The sequence below is a fragment of the Medicago sativa genome, chromosome 1 (genome assembly GCF_051527215.1).
Source record: "Medicago sativa cultivar Bolivia chromosome 1, Bolivia_mono, whole genome shotgun sequence".
NCBI lineage: Eukaryota > Viridiplantae > Streptophyta > Magnoliopsida > Fabales > Fabaceae > Medicago > Medicago sativa.
In genome coordinates, this window is record NC_140749.1 from 89,766,884 (window position 1) to 89,792,188 (window position 25,305).

Genomic DNA, 25,305 nt, shown 5'->3' on the forward strand with positions numbered 1-25,305 from the left:
CTCAAACTCAATGCTACAATTGTCACAAGTTTGGGCACTATGCTTCAGAGTGTAGATTCTCCAAGAATCTAGTAGAGGAGAAGATCAACTACGTGGAAGAAAAAGACGAGAAATTTGAAACAGTGCTGCTAGCACGTGGAAGTAATGAAGGCATCCATGAAAATTCATGGTGCCTTGACACTGGTGCAAGCAATCATATGTGTGGGAAAAGGAGCATGTTCGTGGAGCTTGATGAATCGGTGCATGGAAATGTCTCATTTGGCGATGATTCTAAGATTCCAGTGAAAGACAAAGGTAATATCTTAATTCGCTTGAAAGATGGAAGACATCAATTTATTTCAAATGTCTACTATGTCCCTAATATGAAGAGCAATAGTTTGAGTCTAGGGCAACTGTTAGAAAAGGGTTATGATATTCGCATGAAAGATTCAAGTCTTTCCATCAAAGATGAAAAAAAATAATCTCATCACCAAGGTACCAATGTCAAGAAATAGGATGTTCTTCTTGAATATCCAAAATGATGTTGCAAAGTGTCTCAAAGCTTGCTACAATGATGCTTCATGGCTTTGGCATCTTCGATTTGGGCACTTAAATTTTGGAAGCTTAAGCTTGATGGCAAAACAAAATATGGTGAGAGGTCTTCCATCTATCAACCATCCAGACCAATTGTGTGAAGGATGTTTACTTGGGAAGCAATTCCGGATGAGTTTTCCAAAGGAGTCAAACTCAAGAGCCAAGAAGCCGCTCGAGCTTATACATGCTGACGTATGTGGACCAATCAAGCCATGCTCACTAGGTAAAAACAATTATTTTCTCCTTTTCATTGATGATTTCTCAAGAAAAACATGGGTCTATTTCTTGAAGCAGAAATCAGAAGTCTTTACCACCTTCAAGAAGTTTAAAGCTGTTGTGGAGAAAGAAAGTGGTCGACAAATAAAAGCTATGCGGACTGACCGAGGAGGAGAATTCACATCTAAAGAGTTTCAAGAGTTTTGTGAAGAGAATGGAATCAGACGTCCATTGACAGTTCCAAGATCCCCCCAACAAAATGGTGTGGCGGAAAGGAAAAATCGAACAATACTTGACTTGGCTCGAAGCATGCTCAAAAGTAAGAAACTACCAAAAGAGTTTTGGGCTGAAGCTGTGGCATGTGCAATCTATCTATCTAATCGATCTCCAACAAGGAGTGTGTGGGGAAAGACACCACAAGAAGCATGGAGTGTAAGAAGGCCATGTATCTCACACTTGAGAGTTTTCGGGAGTGTAGCCCATGTTCACATTCCAGATGAGAAAAGAGTAAAGCTTGATGATAAGAGTGAGAAGTTCATCTTTGTCGGTTATGATCAAAGCTCGAAGGGCTACAAGTTATACAATCCAAACAACAACAAGATTGTAATTAGCCGAGATGTGGTCTTTGATGAAGAAGGAGAATGGGACTTTGGAGCACACAAAAAGGAATACAATTTCTTTCCCGAATTCGAAGAAGAAACGTCTCAAGAAGTTTAACAAGTGCCCCATTCACCAACATCACCCACTGCTGAAGATACAAGTAGTGAAAGAATTACGGCGCGCACACGGAGTCTTCAAGATCTTTATGATAACACGGAGCCACTATCACAACGAAGGCTTGAAGATCTCTATGAGGAAACAGGAGAGACAGATAACATCACACTATTTTGTCTCTTTGCAGATTGTGAACCCATGAACTTCGAAGAAGCTACACAAGATAATAAATGGAGAGATGCAATGGATGAAGAAATCAGATCCATAGAGAAGAACAACACATGGGAACTCGTATCCCTACCCAAAGGGCATAAATCCATCGGTGTCAAATGGGTGTACAAAGCAAAGAAGTATTCAAAGGGAGAAATTGAAAGATATAAGGCAAGACTAGTCGCAAAAGGCTATAGTCAAAAGGCGGGGATTGATTATGATGAAGTGTTTGCCCCAGTCGCTCGTCTGGAGACCATAAGACTCATAGTCTCCCTAGCAGCTCAACAGAAATGGAAAATTCACCAGATGGACGTGAAATCTGCCTTTTTAAATGGAGTTTTAGAGGAGGAAGTGTACATCGAACAACCTTTGGGTTACAAGGTGAAAGGACAAGAAGATAAAGTTCTCAAACTAATTAAAGCACTGTATGGTTTGAAACAAGCCCCAAGAGCATGGTACAGTCGAATTGATAACTATTTCAAAGCAAACAACTTTACAAAGTGCCCACACGAGCATGCCATGTACGTCAAGATCAAGAATGGAGATATCTTGATTGTTTGCATATATGTGGATGACTTGATCCTCACAGGAAACAATCCAAATATGTTTGAAGAATTCAAGAAAGCTATGATCAAGGAATTCGAGATGTCTGATATTGGGCTCATGTCATACTATCTTGGCATAGAGGTAAGGCAGAAAGAGGATGGAATCTTCATTTCCCAACAAAGATATGCAAAGGAGATGCTAAAAAAGTTCAAGATGGACGGTTGTAAACCAATTAGCACACCAGTGGAGTGTGGATTGAAGCTATCAAAGTTTGATGGAGCAGAAAAGGTGGATGCTACCAACTTCAAGAGTTTACACTACAAGAAACATTACATTTTGCTAGGGGCAAAATCCCTGGCAAAAGGGCGGAATCCCTGGCAAACTGGACGTTTGTGAGGGAATTTCCCAGGGGCATAAGCCATCGCAAAACCGCTCATCGCAAACCTTTTCCCAGGGGTTCCACCCCTGGGAAAAAAATAAGGGCCATAATCCCTGGTAAAAGCCCTGGCATTTTCCCTGACATAAGCCCTGGTATTTTCCCTCACTTTATTCTGCAACCAGACTGACTTTGACTCTGACTCTGACTGACTCAAGTCAATTCGAAAAATACCAGGGACATGCGAGGGGTTTAACCCCTGGCAAACGTCCATTTTATTTTTTTTAAAAAATGTTTTATTTATAAAAACGTATTTTTTATTAATTAATTAAATATTTTAAAAATAATTTTAATTAATAAAATGTATTTAAATTAATTAAAAAAATCGTTTTTTTTAAAAGTTGTTTTTTAAATACAATTAAATGGCTCAAAAATCATTTTAATTAATAAAATTTCATTTAGATAATAAACAAAATTGCTTTTAAAATATAATTAAAAGGCATATAATTAAAGCAACATCACACATACAATATTAATTCTAATAGGCATGAAATTAAAAGAGTCCTTAAGTAATATTACAAACCGTGAGGGGAAAAAAATTGTTTCGGGAAGCATCGAAAACCTCCCAAAATATTACAAACCATTAGTGAAAAGAAAATAATTAGAACACACGATATAACAACCATCATAATAATCTATCCTCTTCCTCGTCCTCCTCGGTCCCGACATCGTCATCGTCTTCACCAAACACTTCAAACAGGTCGACATTATCATCATAGATAGGAGCTCTCACATTTTGCTGTCCATCATAGTAAATTGAAAAACAGATTTTAATTTTGAATACACTAAGTTAAAAAACTGTTTTCCAACAATAAACCTTTTTAGTATATTGTTTTTTTATGATTTTTTTTTAAAACCATCTTTTTAATTTCAAAATAGATTTAGTTTAACAAACAGAAAAAAAAAGTCAGATTTTTTACTACAGAAATTTAAAAAACGAATTTCCATAATATATAAAAAAATTTAGCTCTTGAAGCTTGATAATAACAAAATAAAAGGTATAAATAAAAATTTAGCATCATATATATCCAAAAAAATTCGAAACCAAACTTAAAATTCGAAATATATTTAAAATTTAAAAAAAATTCGAAATATAAAAAAAAATCTGAAAATAAAAAAATTTAAAATTCGAAATATCTTTGCACAAAATTAAAACAGATCATGAAAAAATTTAGCATCATATATATCCAAAAAAAACAAACATCATAAATTTCAAACTACTAAAAAACACTAACCTCTTGAAGCTTGATAATAACAAATCCAGAAACCAAACTTAGCAAGGAACCACAAGAGGAGGCAAGTTCTTGGACACTGATATGCAATACAAAATATGAATAACAAGTAGTAAAACATAAAAACACAAAATAAAAGAAGTGATGGGAGATCTATCAAATTATAGAAGTTAATTGATGTTGAATAAGAGTAGAGTGTATAAAGGAATGGAGGAGTAAAATATATATGGAGAAAAAAAAATTCCAAGTCTTAAACACTTCTTCATGATGCCTACGGTTCACATATATATATGCAAAGAAATAAACCCAGGGGTAAACCGAGGGGCTACCCCTCTCAAAAATAGTCAAATCCTAGCTAGGTTAGGTGGCAGATAGGTGTGGCAGAACAGTAACATTGGTGCCCATTTGCCAGGGCCTATGCACAAATCCGAGGGGTTAAACCCCTGTCACGACAGCTTTTTCAGATTGGTGCAGTGCATGGTCATTTCAACTGGACTTTGGCCAGAGATTCTCTGCTTTGAGGGGCAGTCCCTGTTTAATTCCCTCGGTTTTGGTCTGAAAAAGCTGTTCCTTATCAGCTTGTTTGAATTTGAATTTCGCGGTCTCTCCAAAGCCAGGGGTTATGTATTTTTGTCAGGGGTGAACCCCTGTGTAATTGTAAGTGGTCCCAGCTTTCCTTAATTCGTTTTGTGAGGGGTTTTCCTTGGCATTTTCCGTGGCAAATTTGCCAGGGGTTTCATGCCCCTGGCAAATGGGCCTTTTTCTTGTAGTGTTAGTTGGGAGTTTGAGGTATCTGACATGCACAAGACCTGACATCCTCTATGCTACAGGGATCATCAGTCGACACATGGAGAATCCAACTATTACCCATCTCAAGGCTGCAAAAAGAATTCTTCGCTATATCAAAGGTACAACCGACCTTGGCTTATGGTTCTCATCAGATAAGGACTATAAGTTAGTTGGTTATAGTGACAGTGATTGGGCTGGAGATGGCGATGACCGGAAAAGTACTACCGGATTTGTGTTCTTCATGGGAAACACATCTTTCACTTGGATGTCGAAGAAGCAGCCAATTGTCGCACTTTCGACATGTGAGGCAGAATATGTAGCAGCTACATCATGTGTTTGTCATGCAGTTTGGCTTAGGAATCTATTGAAGGAATTGGGAATGTCACAGAAGGAGCCGACCACGATTTTTGTGGACAACAAGTCATCCATCGCTCTTGCAAAGAATCCAGTATTCCATGATCATAGCAAGCATATTGATATTCGCTACCATTACATAAGGGAGTGCATCGAAAGAAAGGATGTACAAGTTGAATATATGAAGTCTTAAGATCAAGTAGCTGACATCTTCACCAAGCCACTCAAGCATGAAGACTTTATCAAGTTGAGAGGTTTACTAGGGATGACAAATCAAGTTTAAGGAGGGATGTTGGATAATAAACTTGATTTGGTCCATTGGACTAATCAAGTGTTAGGCCCAATTAGCTAATAAGTGATGTAGCCCATAGAAAGTTCTAGAGTCATGTAGAACTAGATTGGTAGAAATATCATTAAGTGTAGTTGAGAGAAGAGTGTAGAACTCTCATGAGAGAAGTGTGTAGAACACTCTCTTGAAGTGTGTAGAAAGTTATCCTAGGATGTGTCTAGAACTCTCCCTTGGAGCCTATAAAAAGAGGAGAGCTTGTCATTTGTAAATCAAGCAAGCAAACAAGAATCAAAGTATCCTTTCAAGTAATAGAAATTGTTCTTCTCTCAAATATTCTCCTCCTAAATTCCTCACAAAGTTCTCACCATAATCTTCTCCTATTTTCCAACAGAGTGCAACAAGTTTCTATACTTGCCTCCTGTGTGTGTACACTCATGAATGAATTTACTACCTTATATGTCGTTGGCCACTGTAAATTTGTTGCTTTATATGCATTGTGAAATGAATGGAGGTATTGAATGACACGTGAGCAGAAGGAGTAAACCCTAATTTGACACAATAAATACGCAACCGCATCACAAAGTTTTCCCATCTCATCTCATACTCATACGCCGTTAACCAAAACAATGGCAACCGCCGTCGACTGTCAGCGCTTTTTCAACTGCAGCATTTTCACCGTCAACATTAACGGAACTAAGATTACCGTCACTGTTACCGCCTCTGCCTCCGTGATCGATGAGTGGCTTAACACCACTTTAATTCGCGGCGCTGACGATTACCGCCGTCATAAACTCAGCTTCGGCCTCGGCATGGACCGTGATGTGAACACGATGCATCTCTGCGTCGGTGACCGATGTTTGATTGTCCAGATCTCACAGGCCGATTGGATACCGCCGAGCCTCCGCAATTTGTTCTATGACTACGCGTGCAAATTTGGAGGATTCTGGAACGGCTGGCATGTGGACAGGATGGCACGCTCGAAGCATCGTTTGGTTATTTACAGGAATCCTTTGGATCTGAGGTTCTTAGAGGATGGTCTTGAAAATCTTTCTGTGGAGAAGATGATTTATGAATGTCTAGGATTCGAAGTGGAGCTGAAAGAAGAGATTAGAAAAAGCAGTTGGAGTGGAAAAGATCTCAGCAATGATCAAGTTCTTTATGCTTGCGTTGAAGCTTACGCAGCATTCGCCATTGGGGTCAAACTAGAGATGTGGCTACTTTGCTTCTAATATTTCTCATATTCTTGTCATCTGAAAAACCTATCCAAGGATGTATGTGGGGTCTTTGCTTCTAATATTTCTCCTATTTTTGTTTTATACAATCAGTCGAGATTCTGAATATATAATGGTAGTTGTATGTCGTTGTTTATCCCATCTGTTGGTAAATAAGCCATTTAGAATTACATAAAAAATCACTGTATGCATGGGTCGAATTTATAAACACCAGAGTTAGTGCAAATTACAAGAAATGAAAGTAATTCCGACCGAAAAATTCCGAGGAAACTTGGTTTCTCGCTAAAATAAAGGTTTTTCGAGGAACAATTTCCTCGGTATGCACGTGTCACGAATCTCTACTGCATTGTCTGCGTAATCAGTTTAACACGGTTTTCAAGATTACATGCCGAGGAACTACCGAGGACAATGTTTCTCCGAATACATGTTGTCATTGTATTCTCTATTACATAATACAATATTGAAATTTAGAAAGAAAAAAAGCTGAACGTGCTCCATCATCTCTCTTAAGTGCGACACCATGCCTCTCTCACCCATACCTCACAAAACCTCCATTTTTGAGCAATTGAAGGTTTGAATGTATCTTTTTCTTCTCAAACCCTTTAATAGAAGCTAAAAAGAATCAAGGTGAATTGACATTCTTCAATTTTGGTTTTTGATTTTTTGCTGAACCTACAAAACCCTTTTTCCCCAAAATTTCATTTTTCCCTTTTAATTGAATCCCATTTTTCCCTTTTTGATTTCGTTTTTTAAATTGGGTATTTTTTGTTGCTGTTTCTGAAACATTCAATTATCTGAATTTTGTAAAAAGAACGATTTTTTTTAATCCATATGGATGCACAAGCGGGTTTATCTCTTATTTGTGGTGGTAGTTCTTATCTTAGAGAATGGGATTATGCAAGGTTTTGGAAGATTGTTGATAAATGTGGAGTTGTTTTGACGTGTGACAAATGCAACATAGTCCATTTCATTACTGTGATATTGTTACACACTTCAGATTTTTTCATTATTTGTGTTGCTATTACACACCACTACAAGAATTTTGGTTATTATTGGCAGAAATAATCCCTCAGTAGTGTATCATATCCCTCAGTAATACACATTACTAGTCCCTCAGTAATACACATTACTGGTGGATTTGTTGACGAAAACGATCCCTCAGTAATACTGGCGTCAGTAATGTTATTGGCGGCCTCAGTAATGTTGTGTATGTTCTGACGAAACATTACTGAGGGGATTATTCCCTCAGTAATTACTGGCAGAACAATTCGTCAGTAATTACTGACGGAATAATCCCTCAGTAATGCTTTGTCAAAACCACCTCTTCATTACTGAGGGAAAATTCCGCCAGTAATGATTATGCAGATTTGCTTTATTGAGGGAAATTTCCACCAGTAATGAACTTCACACTTTTTTTTATCCATTCCCACTTTTTATTTTAATTAAAGAAATAAATTAAATAACACAAATAAATTAAGGAAATAAAATTTAAAAAGACACAAATTAATTAAACGATATATCATCATAATTTCATAAAATTTATGGAGTTTTCGTACAAAATCATAAATATTTCAATAATATTCATACAATCCAGAAAACTAATAAAATAAACTATTTGTGTAAATCAACAAATTTATTAGATACCAAGCTTGCACAAGACGTGCAAAAGCTAGCAGCAAGAACAATACAAAAGCGCCGCCCATACGCGTAACGCCCAAGACCAAACAAAAAGCTAAGAACACAGCCAGGAGCTCCCGTAAAAACTCCACACAGCTAACACAATTACCTCTTAAAACAATCCTCTAGGAACCAACTATTCATGTAACCGTGGTTGCTGCACAAAGTAAATCTTACGTTAGTAAACCATAGTTGTTGCGCAGGGTAAATCTACATTAGTAAACCATAGTTGCTGCACAAGAATTTAACTAGAAATTTTCAAGATCTACTGCATACTAAACACTAATCATATCAATATCAAAACTATTTTTATTACTTTCCCTTGAATGTATTAGAGGGTTGTGCTTTAATTATTATTTTAAAAATAAAATCAATTGGAATACTAGCCTAAATTAAAACATAATGTTTTTATAAACATGTTATAGATACCAAGTATTTACTTTTGTTTAACAACAATAAGGAGACTAATCCTTTTACAATTGATTTTTTTCATATAAAAGAGCCAAGAATGAAGCTTTTGAAAACTTGTTTGAAGTGTCCGAGTCTCTGATTTGGATTTGCTTTAGTCACAAATTCACGCATTCACATAGTTAACTTGGATCGAGATCAGACGAAATAGAAAACAAGCAATTTTTTTAACTCTAAATACTGATCTTGATCTAACAAATATCAATATGTTGAGTGCGTGAATGTGTGAGATTTGTGACTGCAGACAATCTAAATCCCTCGGTGTCTTACCACTCGGACAAACCACATGTTGGTAACGATGTAATTTGACCAATTTGAAGGGATTTTGTTTTCAAGATAAATGGGTATGAATGATGGCTAAAAAAATTAGTACCTGCTGGAAAAGACGCAAAGGATTTAGCACAACCCTCTTGTATAACATTAAGATCATCAGAGATCCCAACAGATCCATTGTCTGCAATACCCTAGTACAACTTCAATCCACTATCAGAACCCTGCATAAACTTTAGCATCTGAACCAAAATGAATTTAACTTATGATAATATTAATGAAACAAAACAAACAAAGTCATGGCAGTAGCAAAACAATTCTCAATCCCTAATCCCCATTCCCCAATTCTAAAACCTAAAAAAAATTCCCAATTCTCAATTCTAAACCCTAAAACAAGCAATTGGAGAATGAATGAGAAATTAGAGAATCAGTTGGCTTACCTTGGCTTAAGGTGAGTGTGAACTGAGAGAGAGATGCTGGGTTTGAAGATCATAGTTGAAGATTCAGCGAACTGAGAGAGAATCAACGACTGGGTTTGTTTGTTGTTGTGACTAAAGCTTCCACTTTGTCACATAAACACAAATCACTTCTCCTCTTCATACAAACCAATCGCCGGTGATTCTCTCTCAGTTGGCTGAATCTTCTCACAAACAAAGGATGTGTTGCATCTCACAAACAGAGGATAGAATAGAAAACACGCGTGATGCATCTCTGAGAAAGTAAAAGCAATATTCACGTTAAACATTACTGGCTGAAATAGCATACTACTGACGGATTTGTTGTTTTATTTACCGGCGGATGTGTTGAATTTTTGACGGATATTTAATTCATATTATTACTGGCGGATATCTACGGTTATACGCGGATTTGATACATTACTATATCTGTCCGTAAAGCAAAGGCATGTGTGGGCTGTCTAGCATTATCATTATTGGCGGAAAATTTCCGATAGTAAATCATGGTAGGTTCGTTATCGTTATTACTGACGGATTTATCCGTTAGTAATGTAAGTCTCTGAATTATTGAGGGTTTTTTTATGTTATTGAAGGTTTGTTCCGTCAGTAATTATTGAGTGTCTACATCCCTCAGTAATGCAATTTTGAATTGGTTAGTAATTGAGGGAATTCTTGTAGTGCACATCTTCCATTTTGTTCCGATTTTGTTCATTATCTATGTTGATGTTACAAACTTCTTTGATTTTGTTTCGATTATGTTCAATTTTGTGCATTATGTGTGTTGTATTGTATTCAATCTAGAATAACTTCAATTTTTTTGTGTTTAATCATGTTTTTCTTTTTATGTATTGTGTAATTGATGCTGCAAAATTTGTGAAAAACTAAACAATAAATTCCTGCAAGTGTGAAAGTGGTGAAAAAATATATTTTTTTTAGTATGAAAAATTAGTAAAATTATGTTGTTTGAGTGTTGAGTTGTTTGAAATTTGAAAATAAAAATAAAATTGGCGCTTTTTTGAAATTTGAAAATAATATTGGCGGTCTTTTAAAAATTTGAAATTCAAAAGTTTTGGCACCCAAAAAAATAATTATATTTTTTTTAAAATTAAATACATTCCGAGGACAAAGTTCCTCGAAAACACTAGTCAATTTAGTGTCAACTTTCGCAGATGTGTCAATCTGTGGTGCAGTTGTCAAATCAGTATTCCGATGACATTTTTCCTCGGAAATTTCCTCGGTAATAGGATTGCAACCAACTATTTTTCCAGGACATGAGTTCCTCGGAAAAAATTGGCATTCCGAGGAGATATGAACGATTTCCAAGGAGTTTTGTGCCTCGGAATTTCAATGCTTTCTTGTAACTATTATGCACATGATAGCACATGGTCATATTCTATATTTGCCACTAATAAATAAACAAAAATTCTATATTTGTTTTCCCTATTTTGATAGTTGTACCAAGAAAAAAAAAACAAAAATGCTGATGCCAAATCAAGAAATTGAATCTCCTATATTCAGTTAGACAGGAGTGTTTTTTTGTTGGGAGAAGAGCAATTTTCCCCATTTAATTGTCCAAATCAAGTGATCATGTGATTTTCCTTAATTTGGTGAGACATAATATCACCATATTAATATCTTAATCTTAATAATTTCAAGCTTTTGACATAAAATATATATTTGTCTTCTTGCGTGAATTAATATGGAGAAGTTGTGATTCATGGATTGTTCTTAAGAGCTTTTTTAATGAAACAATTCTCACAAAAATCATTAGTAAATAATAAGATGATTTATTTTAAATATGTTTGTAATCCTTAAAACATTTAAAGAGATTTTGCTTCAACGCTTACTTCTCACTAATAAAGGTATTTACATATCATTCACCAAAGATTATTAGAGATTACTCAGTTTCATCATTATGCTAATGAACTAGAGATTATTAAAGATTTCATGAAGAAAGATTGGACAATATCTCTTCATCACACCTTTCGCGAAGGGAATGCTTGTGCAGATGTGCTAGCAAAGTTGGGAGCTACTAACGTAGATCCTCTAATTGTGCTTCAAGAACCTCCTTCTAGTTTATCGTTAGCTTTGCTAGCTGATGCTCATTGGGTGTCCTTTGTAAGGACGTAATTTCTTTTTCCTTTTCTTTTTACTTTTTTCTTTTTCTCATGTCACCAAAAAAATATCATTCACCAAAGATATTTTCACGTTGGCAACAAAAGTTGAACACATAAACTTGCAAATTAGTCAACTCATTTACCAACCGAGTCAACCTTCATTGGTAAGTACCTAAACCCTTTCATTTAATAAAATACGGTTCTGACGCTCTTTTTATTTTTTAGGAAAAACTACATTAAGGACCATTTAATGTTAAGTTTTTGTAAAAATATTGTATTCAGTGCATTGGGTATATGTTACTCCCTCCGTCCCGGAATATCTGACCCATTTTCTAAAAAAAAATGTCCCAAAATAACTGAGTCATTTCAATTTTCAGTACAACTTTCATCATTCCCAATACAATATAACTCTAATTAATACTACTTTCATCATTCCCAATACAATATATTCCACTTTCCCCTTTATTTATACATTTTTCTTAATCTGTGTGAAAAACCAAACTGGCTCAGATAAAACGGGACGGAGGGAGTATACTGTTTGACTTTATGGAAGAAAAATTTCTAAAGTTGTGATCCTTAAAAAGTGTCAAGAGAGGTTTTATTTTTCTTAATAACTAGATTCCTTCTTAAATACTTCTCCCCTTTCCCAAATTATTAACGTTAATAAATTAATAACAGAAAATAGAACCTTCCCAAAATGTTTATATTTATCATACATGATTGCTCTTTCCTTATACCAGTCAAATTAACATTCCAAACAAGACAAAAAAAGAAAAATTGGACACGCTATTTTCAAGTCACAAACAATATCAATATGCAATCCATTTCTTTGATGAATTCAACCCCAATATTCCACCAATTTTCATCAACCAAATCAAATTGTTTAAATTGCAGAAAAGCAATATATTTTACTCCAATTATGGCTTCCAAAAGAGACCAGAATTTTGGTGGCAGATTGGTGGATGAGAGTATGATATTCCTAAGGAAAAGGATCCATGAGATGAACATGATTGAGAAGAACTATGAGGCACCTTCTGATTGGATGGAATGGGAGAAACGTTGTTATACAAACTATGATTCAATCATTTGTGAAGCAATGGGAGTTTTGCAGACCCAATTGATGAATACTAGGCCAAGTGTTGCTCTTGGAGTTATTGCTTTTGTTGCAATTAGTGTCCCAACTTTCTCTGTTGTTGTTTTTCTTCATCTCTTGGAATTAATGCAATTAGTCTGTTTTAGCTGGGATTCATATTGCTTAGCTAGTTTGTGTTGTGGTTAATTTAATGCTTTGAATCAATGGTTTGTTATTTGGAAAAAGAAAAGAAAAATTTGGGATTAAATAAATATTGTACATGCTAACTTTTTTGCAAAAGTTATACATACTAAATACTAATTGTTGTTGCTTTTAATTTGTGATATATTTGAAAAATCTCATCATGTGCTCATTTTATTTGACAAATTCTCAAAAAATACATTAATTCAGCTTTCTTGAAAAATGTTGAACAAGGATGAGGGGCAATCCACACAGGATAGTTTATTGCTTTTACAAATGTTATATTTCTTTTACTTGCATAAAACGAAATAAAGAAAAAGAAAGGGAGTGTTTATTCCTTCCTAATTTGGATGTGCGTGTACTTTGTGGGTGAGAAAACCCCCACCAAGATGAATACTCTAATCATTATTGTTAAGTCAGACCCAGAGCTTTCATAGAAGTTGGATTTACATCTTAGATCTTCAGATACAATTTAATTGTCTTCAAAGGTCTGGCATATGCATTTATATTAAAACATATTCCCCAAAGTTTGTGTCTATAACCGGTAAGCATTGCGAGAACACATGTTCAATTCAATTTTTTGTATGTGAATTAGATATTCGCTACATACAACCGTAGAGATTAATCATTTGAACCAGATAGAAATTCAATATGTTGTCACATATTCAAATTTGATTAGAATATTTGTAATTTAACTTAAATCATCTGCCCCAAGCCATCACCTAGCTGACCAATTATGAGCTCATAGTTGTCTGACCCTAATCTAACTGATTTACAACAACAAAAAAAAGTAACAATGAGATTAAAATGAAATTAATTAATTTTTTACATTGCACGATATGTTGATATTAACATATCTCAATCAAACATTAATTTTAAATAATTTTTTAAGATCACCAAATAGAATGAGGAAAAAAAAATCCAAAAATCTAATCATAATGAAAAACTGGTTTGTGTAGTAAAAAAGAAAATAATCTAATTATAACTAGTAGAGTGTGAGAATAACAAAATCACAATTTTTATCATTGTAAACATTAGATTAGATGACAACAAGACGAAATTCATATGGTAGATGCTGGAAATTGGGGATGGTTTCGATGTGTCGACATCTCTACTTTGCAGTTTTGAGACGTGTATAGGTGTATCATTATCTAATCATAATGAAAAACTGTTGTGTGTAGTAAAGAAGAAAATAATCTAATTATAACTAGTATAGTGTGAGAATAACAAAATCACAATTTTTATCACTGTAAACATTAGATTAGATGACAACAAGGCGAAATTCATGTGGCAGATGCTGGAAATTGGGGATAGTTTCGATGCGTCGACATCTCTACTTAGCAGTTTTGAGACGTGTATAGGTGTATTATTAAGATGTATAAAAGAGAAATATTATTTGAACAACCATTGTTTTGGTCTTTTGGATAACTTATGGAACAGCCAAAACATACACACACACACAAAAAGTAAATATTGGCACAAAATCTAAAACAATAGAGAGAAAAAGTAAAAACAATGTGAATATAAGTGAGAAAGTTGTCACATTGTTCAAATAGCATTTCTCTATAAGGAATAGGAATAACACCGCCTTGAGAAACTTTATTGGGGAATTAGTCACTTTAGTCCCTGAATGGGGAACGATTCGTCAATTTAGTCCCTGAATGAAGATAAATTGCAAAATAGTCCCTGAATGTAGACTTTGTTAGTCAATTTAGTCCCTGAATGCAGACTCCGTTAGTCAATTTAGTCCCTGAATGTAGACTTCGTTAGTCACTTTAGTCCCTGAAATTGACCATGCAGGGACTGTTTTGCATATTATCTGCATTCAGGGACTAAATTGACGAATCGTTCCCCATTCAGGGACTAAAGTGACTAATTCCCCAACTTTATTCTATTCACTATATACACTGCAAAAAGGCAGATTTGGCTCTAAATCTCGGCCATTCATCTGTGATCAAACGGTTAAGATTGAAAACAGTGGCTTTTAATTAAAAAGATTTCAGCCATAAAATTTTGATCGGACGGCTGATATTGGTTACAACACCTTGCTGTAACAGCAAAGAATCCTATTCCCAAAAAGGCGGTGTTACTTTGCTTAGAGAAAAGTCCATAAAAAAAATTGTCAAAAAAAAGTCCATTAAATTGATGTGGAAAAATAGTGTGCATGTTACACTTTTGAAAGAATTTCAAGAATTTCACAATGTTGTGCGCTAAACTCCTGTATTTCATGCGAGTTTGTCCATAATTTAAACCTCGTCTCTATCTCTAGAATAGATACATACTGACATGAGCACAACATGACATATAGATGGCACAAGATAATTTCAGCAAACACTATAGGTACGGGACCATTCTCCATTCATCAACTTAACAGCTTAACCCGAGCACAAGATAATTTAAACAGATTTGTTAACTATACTTTGCAAGTTTTTACTTCTAGTACATAATAAATCAATCCATTAAACGAGCCATACTTTGAGATATATAATTTTTACTATCAACAAAGTGTCGACAATTATCGAACTTCAGTATTGAATTCCAATAAACTGGCCATCTTGTACTTACTAACAACCTACATTTTATGCAGATATGAAGGGGATTCAATATTTCCAACTTGTCATAATTAAGGTGTTTAACTGACACAAAAACTGATTAACATATGGAATGGATAACGCTTCTACAAATATTTTCATAATATAATGTTCAGAAAGTCACAAAACTCGAGGCTCTTGCACCTACATTGAGGATAGTTCATTACTAACTTTTAAAATTCTAAAAAACATTGTTTCTTGCAACCCCTCATGACAAGGTAGACCATCCGCCTTCATCTAGGGAGAAAAAAAAAAGGTAATAAAACCAAATCAGTTACATGTGTACACAAAATTCAGGATATTCAGCAAAATCATCTGTTCTGTTGAAAGTTGAACAGCAAAAATACATCAAGAGAAACATCTATCACAACATATGCCATAGGAAAATGGATCCTCCCATTAACATTCCACTCCAACATTTTATATTGATATCTCTCTCTAGATATCCATTAATTTTGGAAAGAGTTCACTCCTAAAAACCTTTAGACACGAGCAATAGACACACAATTTCAACATTATTAGGTCATCTAAAATGAAGATCAAGAAACATGTTGAGGTGAATGACCAAACTTTTAAAGAAGAAGCATGTTACCTACTCAGTCTTCGAACTTTATCTTCTTTGGAGCAGACTGGAGGTTACCCACCTGCAACAGCAATTAGACATAGCATGAGAAAAGATCAAGAAATGGACTATCAAAACAACTAATCAGTCAAAGAAAGGCAAAAAAAGCTCACAATCTCGGGACACTCATAATCAATGCCAGCAGCCTCTATCTTTTTACGTCGCTTTTTGTCACGTTTCATAACTCTATCAACCAACTTTTTGTGCTCTTCCAATGTTCTTTCCTGAAATAATAACAATAATTAGTACATTTTCTTTTTATACAGAATACCAGACTAACAAAATACAAATGATATACTTCCTCATCACACTAGATACCTTGTCATGTCGCTCTCGTTCAATTTGGATAGTGTCCAAGGGCTTGTAGCGGTAATTGAATCCTTTCCATCTACAAAGAAAAATCCCACCTTTTAATTTATTCTTCTTGATTATGTTAAGAAAATAAACAAATTATTTAACCTCAGGCATGGCATTTAGTATACCATTAGTTCCAAAAAAATTAAAAATAATTCTGCTACATGCTTCTATTGTTTTCAAATGACTGATATGTTGGTTTATAATTGTTTTCTGTACAGTACATCATTATATAGCCTTAGGCCTTAAGAAAACCGACTTCTGATTTCTTTAAGTGCTTCAACTGGCTAGGATTATTTCGTTGACATAATTAAACAGTTTCAGGTGTGCACAAAAGCGAATCACTGTTCCTTTTATCTCTAAACAAACGGTTGCTTCTGTATCAGCTTTCAGTCAGCTAATTCAAATACAAATAGTGTTATATTGGAATTTCTCTTGCACTTTCCCTATTTTCCTTCATGATTTCAAACAAACTGACTTACCAGATATGTCAGCTTACATCTTATATTTTAACACTAGGTTGGAAAATGCTCGAGAGCTTTGCTCTTTTTCAGGCATGTGGGGTATTTGGTTAAAAGGCAGTGCTAGACATTTCCTTCTGAACATTGCGCGATATGATAGTTTCCCTAACTACTATTTGGGTATGGTGTCCTCATCTATTTCATAAGCCTCTAATTTATTTTGGGGAAGAGATCAAAATAAACATGATGGATGAAAGCATAACCAACCTAGAAGGCCCCACAATCCTACAACTTTGACAGTATCATCACGCTGTGGAACCATAGCCATAATCATGTTAATCTGATATTTTGAGGGATAGGTAAGTTTGTGAGCTGATTTACCTTTCCTATGATTCTAGAAAATCCCCCCACCCAAGGATTGTTGATCCTCTTAAAATTTCTTGTTTTCTCATAATAAACTCTCTCTTCCAACATAAGAGAAAAAAAAAAAAAAACTAGAAAAGAGAATATAACAAACAAATTACGAAGCCTTAAACAAAAATACATATGGATAACGAATTAACAAGTTAATTAGTAACTTACATTCTAGGATGAACATGTTCTGAAGGTACCACAAAAACCTGTAGTAGGTGTTCAAAAAGCAAATAATTGTGCATAGTATCGGCAACAATTTTTGCCACCTACAAAACAAAACCAAAAAATATCAGCACAAACAAGAGTTTATACACCAAAAATCAAAATCACAACACAATAATCAGAAAAACAAATTTTACCTCGGGAGATTCAAATTCTATGAACCCAAAATGTCTTGATTTTCCGGTCTGTTAAACATTAAAAAAAAAAATGTGCTATCAATATTAATCAAAAAAGGAGCAATATATATCAATGAAGATGGAAGGTAGTTAACTAACTAAACATTGTTGAAATCGAGTATTCTACTAAAACAAGTAACTCGAAGGCACAGGTGTCAAAAATCAAAGATAACAGTCAAGAACCAACCAAATAAAAAGGATAGAATTCCTGATACACAAAGGCTTTACCTCTGAGGAAACAGGTGCTAAAGGCGAAGAACTATGTATCATGAGAACTACATAACAACAAATTTGAAGAATTTGCAATGTGCATAAAAAATATTAATTAAAATTAAAAGGTAACAAATATACATTAGAGTGAAACATTCTAGAAAAATTATCATCAAAATTATAGTTCTCATGGATGAGAGAGTAATTCAATATAGTAAAAGCAAAGTCATAAATCATCATCATCATGTTGATACAAGTCTAAGCATACAACGAAAAGAAGTGTAGGAGCTTAACCTTTTTGTTTCTGGAAATTCTCAATCTCTTGATGGTTCCAAATTGTCCAAAATAAGCTGCAAAAACAAATTAATTCATAAACACATATTCTCTGAGTTAAATTAAATAACAATCTAGAAATTAAGAAAACATAAAGATAAAAAAAAAAATAATCTAAAAGTATAAGAAAATACCTTCCATCTCCTTCTCATAGAAGCCATGTGGAATCCGACCAATATACAAAACAGGGGAAGAATTCTCCAATGGTTTAAGTTCAGGAAGTTTGCGACCAGGACCACCTTCCAACGGCTACACCAAAATCAAGCAACAAATAATCAAAAACACCATCAACAACAAAAAATTGAGAGAAAAAGTGTTATGAACAATAACATACCAAAAAATCAGCAGCATGCTCAGATGGTTTATTGTTAATAGCATTGACCCTTTTCAAACTCTTCTTCTTCATAGCTTTCTTTGCCTTCGTCCCCATTTTCGTATCAAAACCCTAAAATTGTATCAACAGGATTCAATTTTCACACCAATCACCCAATTGGATGTATAGCTTGGAGCTTAGTTGTGTGAGCTCAGAAATCCTAAACCCTAATTTACGAGATTTTTGATATAATAAACCGGGCTGACCCGCTCCTTTGCGAAACCCGTTAATTAACTGGGCCGAACCGATTCGACCCATACACATGTTGTAACTAATATTAACACCTCCATGGTCTACACCCTAGACTTTTATAAAGCATATGAAACTTTTATCCTTAACATTTATCCTTTCAGGATGAAAAAAATTCATGAAACAGCTATAAATTTATTCCGACAAAAAATTATATTAAAAATGAAATATATTAAAAGCCGAAAATGAAATCATAACCAACACAAAAAATACGAGGAGGAAAGGATTCAAAAATTGTCCATGAAAAAAGTTACAAAAAATAAGAGACCAGCTGAAAAATCACACAAACTATGTAGCAAAACTTAGACCAACAATGGGATTATGCCACCATAAAAGAACTCAAAACAAGTCTTGTCAAATACAGATTGATTCAATATATTATGTCTAATTATTATCATTATTTGTGTACATCTCCATTTATTTCTTACAAGTATCCTAAGCGTGCATTCTTTTTTTTTTTTTGGTAGTATCCTAAGCGTGCATTCTAGACACACGAACACATGCACGAGTGTCTTTGTAGTATATAATATGTATACAATATTTTATTAAAAAAAAATATAACTATGATCCTTCTATGATATATATTCGTGAGTATATGCGAAGTATCGGTATTTAATGTGTGTGATTGTATCAATATGAATGTAATCTTCAATTTGAGAATAACTGGGTTTCATAGCTCCATATATTATCCAATATGTATCACAAATTAGTTGTTATAAAATGTTAAAACATTCTTTCTTTCAAAAAAAAATTGTTAAAACATAAGAATATTAAAAAGAAATCAAAATCTACAATAATAATAATTCTTATATCCTTATTTATTAATTTTGTTACGTCTGCAGCAACTTAACCTAATTTTTTCCCGCTCATTTGCTTTACTAGGTTTGCAATTATTTAACCTAATAAATTCCATCTAAAAAAATGCACTGCACACCAATTTCATTCCTATCCGCTTGCCTTTTTTTTTGTTGAAGAAAATATTTTCTACCATATCAATGATCATGTATGATCTTTCTATTTTATACTTTTTTTTTTCAAGAATTTTACACTTTTTTTTGGATTTTTTTTAATTTCATGCTTTTTTTTTTGAGATCCTTATTTATTAATTTTGTTACGTCTGCAACAACTTAACCTAATTTTTTACCGCCCTTTTGCGTTATTAGGTTTGCAGTTATTTAACCTAACAAATTTCATCTAAAAAAATGCATTGCACACCAATTTCATTCCTATCCGCTGCCTTTTTTTTGTTGAAGAAAATATTTTCTACCATATTAATGATCTTACAGGTTAAAGATTATTTATTGATCTCTATTATAGTCGAGAAAACTCGTGCGACGCACGGGTCGAAAGTCTAGTAATTGCATTATTATGGTAAAATATGATATACATCTTAGTAAACATTTATTTCTTTGAAAAGAAAGAAAAAACATTACTTGACCCACCAAGACTATATATTCATTGTCCTTCAGATATTTTATCTTCTTTTTTTAAGCAAAATTGTTAAAGCAACACCTTCCCCATCAAGATACAACACAATTAAGATACACTAAATTTACTCAAAACTCATATACATGTCACTAAAAGGTGACCACACCAATATGAAAATGTGCATCCTGGTATGCTTCCTTCCGTCCAAATAAACCAACCCCAAATAGGAACCTAATATTTGTGATGACCTCACTAATGTTGGCACCCTTCCCTTCGAAGATCATCTTATCTCTTGTTGTCCAAAGAACCCAAGTTACTGATATAGCCATATGATGTGTCGAATTTACACCTCGACATTAAAGGCAAGAGCTATGCTATATATCGTGAACCAAAGTATCGCAAATGGACATTAGAACAATAAATGGTTGCAAGCCTCCTCAACATAAATTTTGATGGAACTGAACAATTCCACAACAGTTTCTAGACTCTCCACAACCACGTCGACACCAAATTATGTGAACACTGATTTTGCAGCATTGAATATGCAGATTTTACCGAGAAACCAATAGCTGCGTCGTGTTTCCATATCCATTTATCGTCAGTTCCTGCGTTCAAACTTCAAACCTCCAATTATTATTGCCTAAAAATATTTATCTAATTTTGATTATAATATAAACCAATACATTTTCTCAAAATCTAAATTATCATCATATTTTTAATATAAATTATTATTAGTCTTATTTATGAATCTTAATCGATTGACAAACTGTCTTATTTTTTTAATTCTATATCTAATATAAACTACTACAACATTGCAGCTATTTGAATATTTAGTCTTCTATTTGTTAACTGTATTATATAATCTTGTGTCTATTTTTTTTATATAGTTTATCTATAGATTGTTTTTGAAGTTTTAAATAAAAGATTTTTCCTATAATTCATGTTTGTATTTTTTAAGGTTAATTAAATAAAAGATCCCTTAAAATATCATAATTTTGTTTTTAATCAATCGCACTTTTTAGTAACCGTAAACTTTTCCATCAATATTTATAGTTCCTAGAAAACTTGTCATTAACGTATTTAGTCCTTACAAAAAAAAACTTGTCAATGCTTTTGATCCATAAAAAGTTAAAGAAAAATGATACATAGATTAAAAAATATGATTTTATTTTGTATAAAAAGTTAAAGAAAAATGATACATAGATTAAAAAATGTGATTTTATTTTGTAGGGATCAAAAATAAAATTGTTAATATTTATAAGGAGCGTTTCCTTAATTAACCCTTTTAGATTTCAATTTCAATGAAAAGCTTACTTCTTCCGAAATATAAGGTAATGTTTTGAGAGTAAATGATTTCAATTAAAAAGTTGGATAATATTTTTTTAATAATACAAATGATTAGATAACCTCAGTATGTGTAACCAAAAAAAAGATTTTTTTTTTTTGAAGTAGTGTAACCAAAAAAAAGATAATCTCAATATGTCAAAATTATATGCAAGCTATCATAAATAAATTGGAAAAAAAATCACATTATTTCATTTATTGTAAGATATAAAAATGATTAATGGCACATGATAATATAGGAAAATAAAAATGCAATAATTTTGATACTGATATAGGAAAATAAAAATGCAATTTGTTTTTTTTTTTTTTGAGAGAAAAAAAATGCAATTTGTTACTAACTTATTAATATTTGCGCATCATAATTCCATATTTTTTATAGAAAGTTAACTAATTGATAATAATAATTCAATAGAAATGTTGCTTTTAAAAAAAAATTATCAATTTGGTTAAAAAAAATATCAATAGAAATAAAATTGTTATCATTATTATTTCAAAAAAAATTGTAATTATTAATTTACAAGTATGATCTATAATAAGAGCAATGTCTAATAGTCTATACAATCTTTTTGAATGTGAATTCATATCTATACCATGATGGCTTTAGTACCTATAACACCATGTTTTGTTACTTTGTTTCGGACTTTCGGTGTTAAAAATTAAAATTGATGATCATACGTACCCTTTTGTTTTAAAGGGCTGTTCTGATTCTTTGGATATTGACAATGATAAGGGTATAGGGAGGTTCATAGGGTTGTGTTTAAGCTTGGTTGGAAAGAAAATAATGCATTAGCCACAACTTTTTCTCTCTTCATAAATACAATCTTTCTCAAACTCGTTCTCATTTTCAACTGCTCATTCATCCCCAAACACTAGTTAGTCTCTTCTCTCTTCCTCTTACTCTTCTTCATCTTCTTATCAAAATGGAATTTTTCCTGCCAAGAATGAGTATATACCAGAAAATAAAGATTATAAATATGTTGTACATCATGTAAAAAGTAAGATAAATTTAGGCGATAGTAGTAATCTAGAAAAATTATTTTTTTTTTTAATACAAACTGAAGGTTTTCTTTAATTTCATATACAACATTGATAGTGCAATTTAGTGAAGAGAAGCACTTACACTTGGGAATTAGTGTACATGTTCTAAAAGATCATACACAAAGTGACGCTTCATGATATATCACACGCTGCAAATTAAACAATGATAAGAAATATCACATAAAGAATAAACTATTTAAAAACATACTAATATTAGAATTAGAAGGTAATAATTATGAAGATATAGTTGCTGGAGGCGATGAAGAGGCCCCTTCAGTCCAAGACATGACAGTGACGACTGGAATGCAGCTCCCGCATCGTTGGATCAGAAGCACACACGTTGACACTATACATGTTGTGAGCTATTGAACCAACGAGTCAGCAGCTGAGTCTCAGCCATCTTCTACCGTCTCGGACTGGACTGAAGTGAGCCCCTTCGATCCTCCTTCCTTCCCTCCATAATTACACCACTGTCCATTCCAAGAAGCTATGAGAATTGAACTAAGCAGAGAACATCTTTTGCCCCTTGTTGGTTATAGAAGCTGTTTAACGTTGTTACATATCAATGAATAAAATATCTGTGGTTAGAAAGAAACCCTCTTTGTTTAGCTAGGGCAAGGGTATGTTGTGAGAGATGAGAGAAGTAATGGTTTGGGGTTGTTAAATAATATAATAGTGAGAGTATGTTATGTGATAATAATAGTATAGTACAATAATAATTTGCAAACATGGAAATCTAAATGCAGAGTGAGATAGAGATTTTGGAGCAGGTATGGAATGATAATGGTGTTGAAATTAATTTATTTGAGTGATGCCTTTTCAATTTCATTTCAATGACAAGAAGACAAGTCTTATTGCGCGCAGTAGCTAGGTAGTGCAATCTAATCAAACAGCGAAGATGCTTAGCATTATCTGTGCAGCAATGCCAATATAATAGGGTCAAGCTAGCCCAGCTGTCTCACTTGCATTGTATTTGCTTAACTCTATACCTAGCTATTAATTCCAGAAATATACTATTTCGTATCCCAGTTGTTGCTTGGTTCTCACTTCTCTCTCAGACCCTACAATTTCTGTTCAACTGTTGTACTTGATTTCCACTGTTGTTTTTTTGGTAGTATCCGAGGTTCGAACCCCGGACCATGATTTCCACCGTCGTTTAACTCGTACTAGCTGGCTGCTTTGGTAAATATCAGTATACTACATACTAGAAATATGTATAGATTTAAGATTTAAGATGAAGTCCTAGGTCGTATATGGTTGTACAGTATTGAATAATTGAATAATAAAATGGAGACTATTTTAGTTCATGATGAGGTAAAACTACAAGACCCAATTTAAAACATAAGAAAAACAAAAACAACTTTTTAATCCAAATATTATATAGTCATGTTTAGAGAGTTGAGAAAGAAATTAGATGGCTGGTTATAATAGAAGCATATGAAACAAAAATTTAGCAAAATATGAAACATTTCTTGCACAGAATTTAAATATCATATCATAGAAGTCATACAATTTAAATATTTCAATTCATTATTATACAAAAGTATAAAGAAATTGATGTATTTGTAATCTTCCAATTCAAAATGGGTGATTGGAGGTGGATCTTACTTGTTTTATGTGATGCAAAAATAGCATTCAAATTGAAGAGAAAATTCTTTATAGTCAATTGTCATACTTACGATGTTGCATGAGACATTGCGTTAGCAATAAAAATTTAACATTAGACGAGAATAAAATTAAGTGTGTAGTTGATATGAGAATACTCTTTTGAATGTATGATAAAAACTAGACAAGATTGGATTATAAGAATGACCAAATCAAATAAAAAATTGGGGTAACATCTATTGTAGAAAATATGATGAAAGCAAACTTATGTGATTTAGTCACATACGTTGAAATAAGACTTCTAGACTATAAAGGGACAAATGAATACCTAAGAAAAACTATAAAGAGACATCAATGAGTTGGATGATATACATAACACAAAAAATTGACGTGTTTGATCTAGGAAGTCGTCCATACTTATGGTGATGGTGCTCTTCTCTTCCTTCTAAAATCTTCCATCCAAACAAATATTTTCTCCTTTCACTGTTATAAGTAAAAAAATATTATTTTTTTAGGATCATTGAGTAATTAACGTGTGTATATATATATATATATATATATATATATATATATATATAAAACTATCCCTTTTAGTATTTTTGGGTTGAATTTTTTCTTTCCAAAAATACCCTCAATTTTTTTCTTTCTAAAAATACCTTCAATTTTAAATACAAATAACATATGTAACAAATAGATAAGAATAAATTTAAATATTAAAACAAATGTAATATATATTTTTTTGTTTTTTTTCCTTCATCATTTAAAAAATGTAACAAACTAGATGGGTATATTTATACTTACTTTTTCATCATCCAATTATACTCTTAAACAAGACAACCATGATTAGTTTGGTTTGTTATAAACAAACATTTACATTTTTAGTATTAATCAAAATTTCATAAAAAAATACCATTAATAGTTTTCAAACTTTAACATATAAAAAGAGCGAAAAGACGGGTACGTTTCGCTAGTGGTCAATAATATAAACCAAATACAAAAGTTACTTAATAAACTTAAAAAATTGTTATTTGTTT

General features: G+C 33.1%; 3 protein-coding genes and 2 long non-coding RNA genes across 7 annotated transcripts; 2 read left to right on the top strand and 3 right to left on the bottom strand.

Moving 5' to 3' along the window:
• The first annotated feature begins 5,818 nt into the window (after positions 1 to 5,818).
• On the top strand, positions 5,819 to 6,782 carry LOC146958934 (uncharacterized). The gene has a single exon (XM_085740438.1). The coding sequence runs from the start codon at positions 5,986 to 5,988 to the stop codon at positions 6,586 to 6,588; it is 603 nt and encodes a 200-aa protein (XP_085596564.1). The 5' UTR covers positions 5,819 to 5,985; the 3' UTR covers positions 6,589 to 6,782.
• Positions 6,783 to 8,094: 1,312 nt separating this feature from the next.
• On the bottom strand, positions 8,095 to 9,733 carry LOC146958935 (uncharacterized). The gene is made up of 3 exons (XR_015024758.1): positions 9,447 to 9,733; positions 9,110 to 9,248; positions 8,095 to 8,425 (listed from the first exon to the last, which is right to left on the bottom strand). It is a non-coding gene; the product is annotated as an uncharacterized LOC146958935 (long non-coding RNA).
• A 2,175-nt stretch (positions 9,734 to 11,908) lies between these two features.
• On the top strand, positions 11,909 to 12,965 carry LOC146958936 (uncharacterized). The gene has a single exon (XM_085740440.1). The coding sequence runs from the start codon at positions 12,276 to 12,278 to the stop codon at positions 12,855 to 12,857; it is 582 nt and encodes a 193-aa protein (XP_085596566.1). The 5' UTR covers positions 11,909 to 12,275; the 3' UTR covers positions 12,858 to 12,965.
• Positions 12,966 to 15,488: 2,523 nt separating this feature from the next.
• On the bottom strand, positions 15,489 to 18,760 carry LOC146958937 (putative RNA-binding protein C1827.05c). 2 transcript variants are annotated; one of them, XM_085740441.1, is made up of 9 exons: positions 18,569 to 18,760; positions 18,369 to 18,483; positions 18,196 to 18,251; positions 17,653 to 17,700; positions 17,462 to 17,559; positions 16,383 to 16,452; positions 16,178 to 16,288; positions 16,035 to 16,086; positions 15,489 to 15,679 (listed from the first exon to the last, which is right to left on the bottom strand). In XM_085740441.1, the coding sequence occupies exons 1-8, from the start codon at positions 18,662 to 18,664 to the stop codon at positions 16,039 to 16,041; spliced, it is 642 nt and encodes a 213-aa protein (XP_085596567.1). In that variant the 5' UTR covers positions 18,665 to 18,760; the 3' UTR covers positions 15,489 to 15,679; positions 16,035 to 16,038. The 2 variants fall into 2 exon arrangements, with proteins under 2 accessions (XP_085596567.1, XP_085596568.1); XM_085740442.1 differs by having other exon boundaries at positions 15,489 to 15,922.
• Positions 18,761 to 20,246: 1,486 nt separating this feature from the next.
• On the bottom strand, positions 20,247 to 23,770 carry LOC146958938 (uncharacterized). 2 transcript variants are annotated; one of them, XR_015024759.1, is made up of 2 exons: positions 22,308 to 23,770; positions 20,247 to 20,889 (listed from the first exon to the last, which is right to left on the bottom strand). It is a non-coding gene; the product is annotated as an uncharacterized LOC146958938 (long non-coding RNA). The 2 variants fall into 2 exon arrangements; XR_015024760.1 differs by having other exon boundaries at positions 20,247 to 20,900.
• Positions 23,771 to 25,305: the final 1,535 nt, after the last annotated feature.

Excerpts from the sequence above, each read along its gene's own strand:
- LOC146958936 (XM_085740440.1), top strand. The coding sequence starts at position 12,276 with ATGTTTATATTTATCATACATGATTGCTCTTTCCTTATACCAGTCAAA.
- LOC146958937 (XM_085740441.1), bottom strand. The coding sequence starts at position 18,664 with ATGGGGACGAAGGCAAAGAAAGCTATGAAGAAGAAGAGTTTGAAAAGG. Across the intron at positions 18,252-18,368 it reads CTATGAGAAGGAGATGGAAG|CTTATTTTGGACAATTTGGA; the intron begins GTATTTTCTTAT and ends TTGTTTTTGCAG. Across the intron at positions 17,701-18,195 it reads GAATTTCCAGAAACAAAAAG|ACCGGAAAATCAAGACATTT; the intron begins GTTAAGCTCCTA and ends AATGTTTAACAG.
- LOC146958934 (XM_085740438.1), top strand. The coding sequence starts at position 5,986 with ATGGCAACCGCCGTCGACTGTCAGCGCTTTTTCAACTGCAGCATTTTC.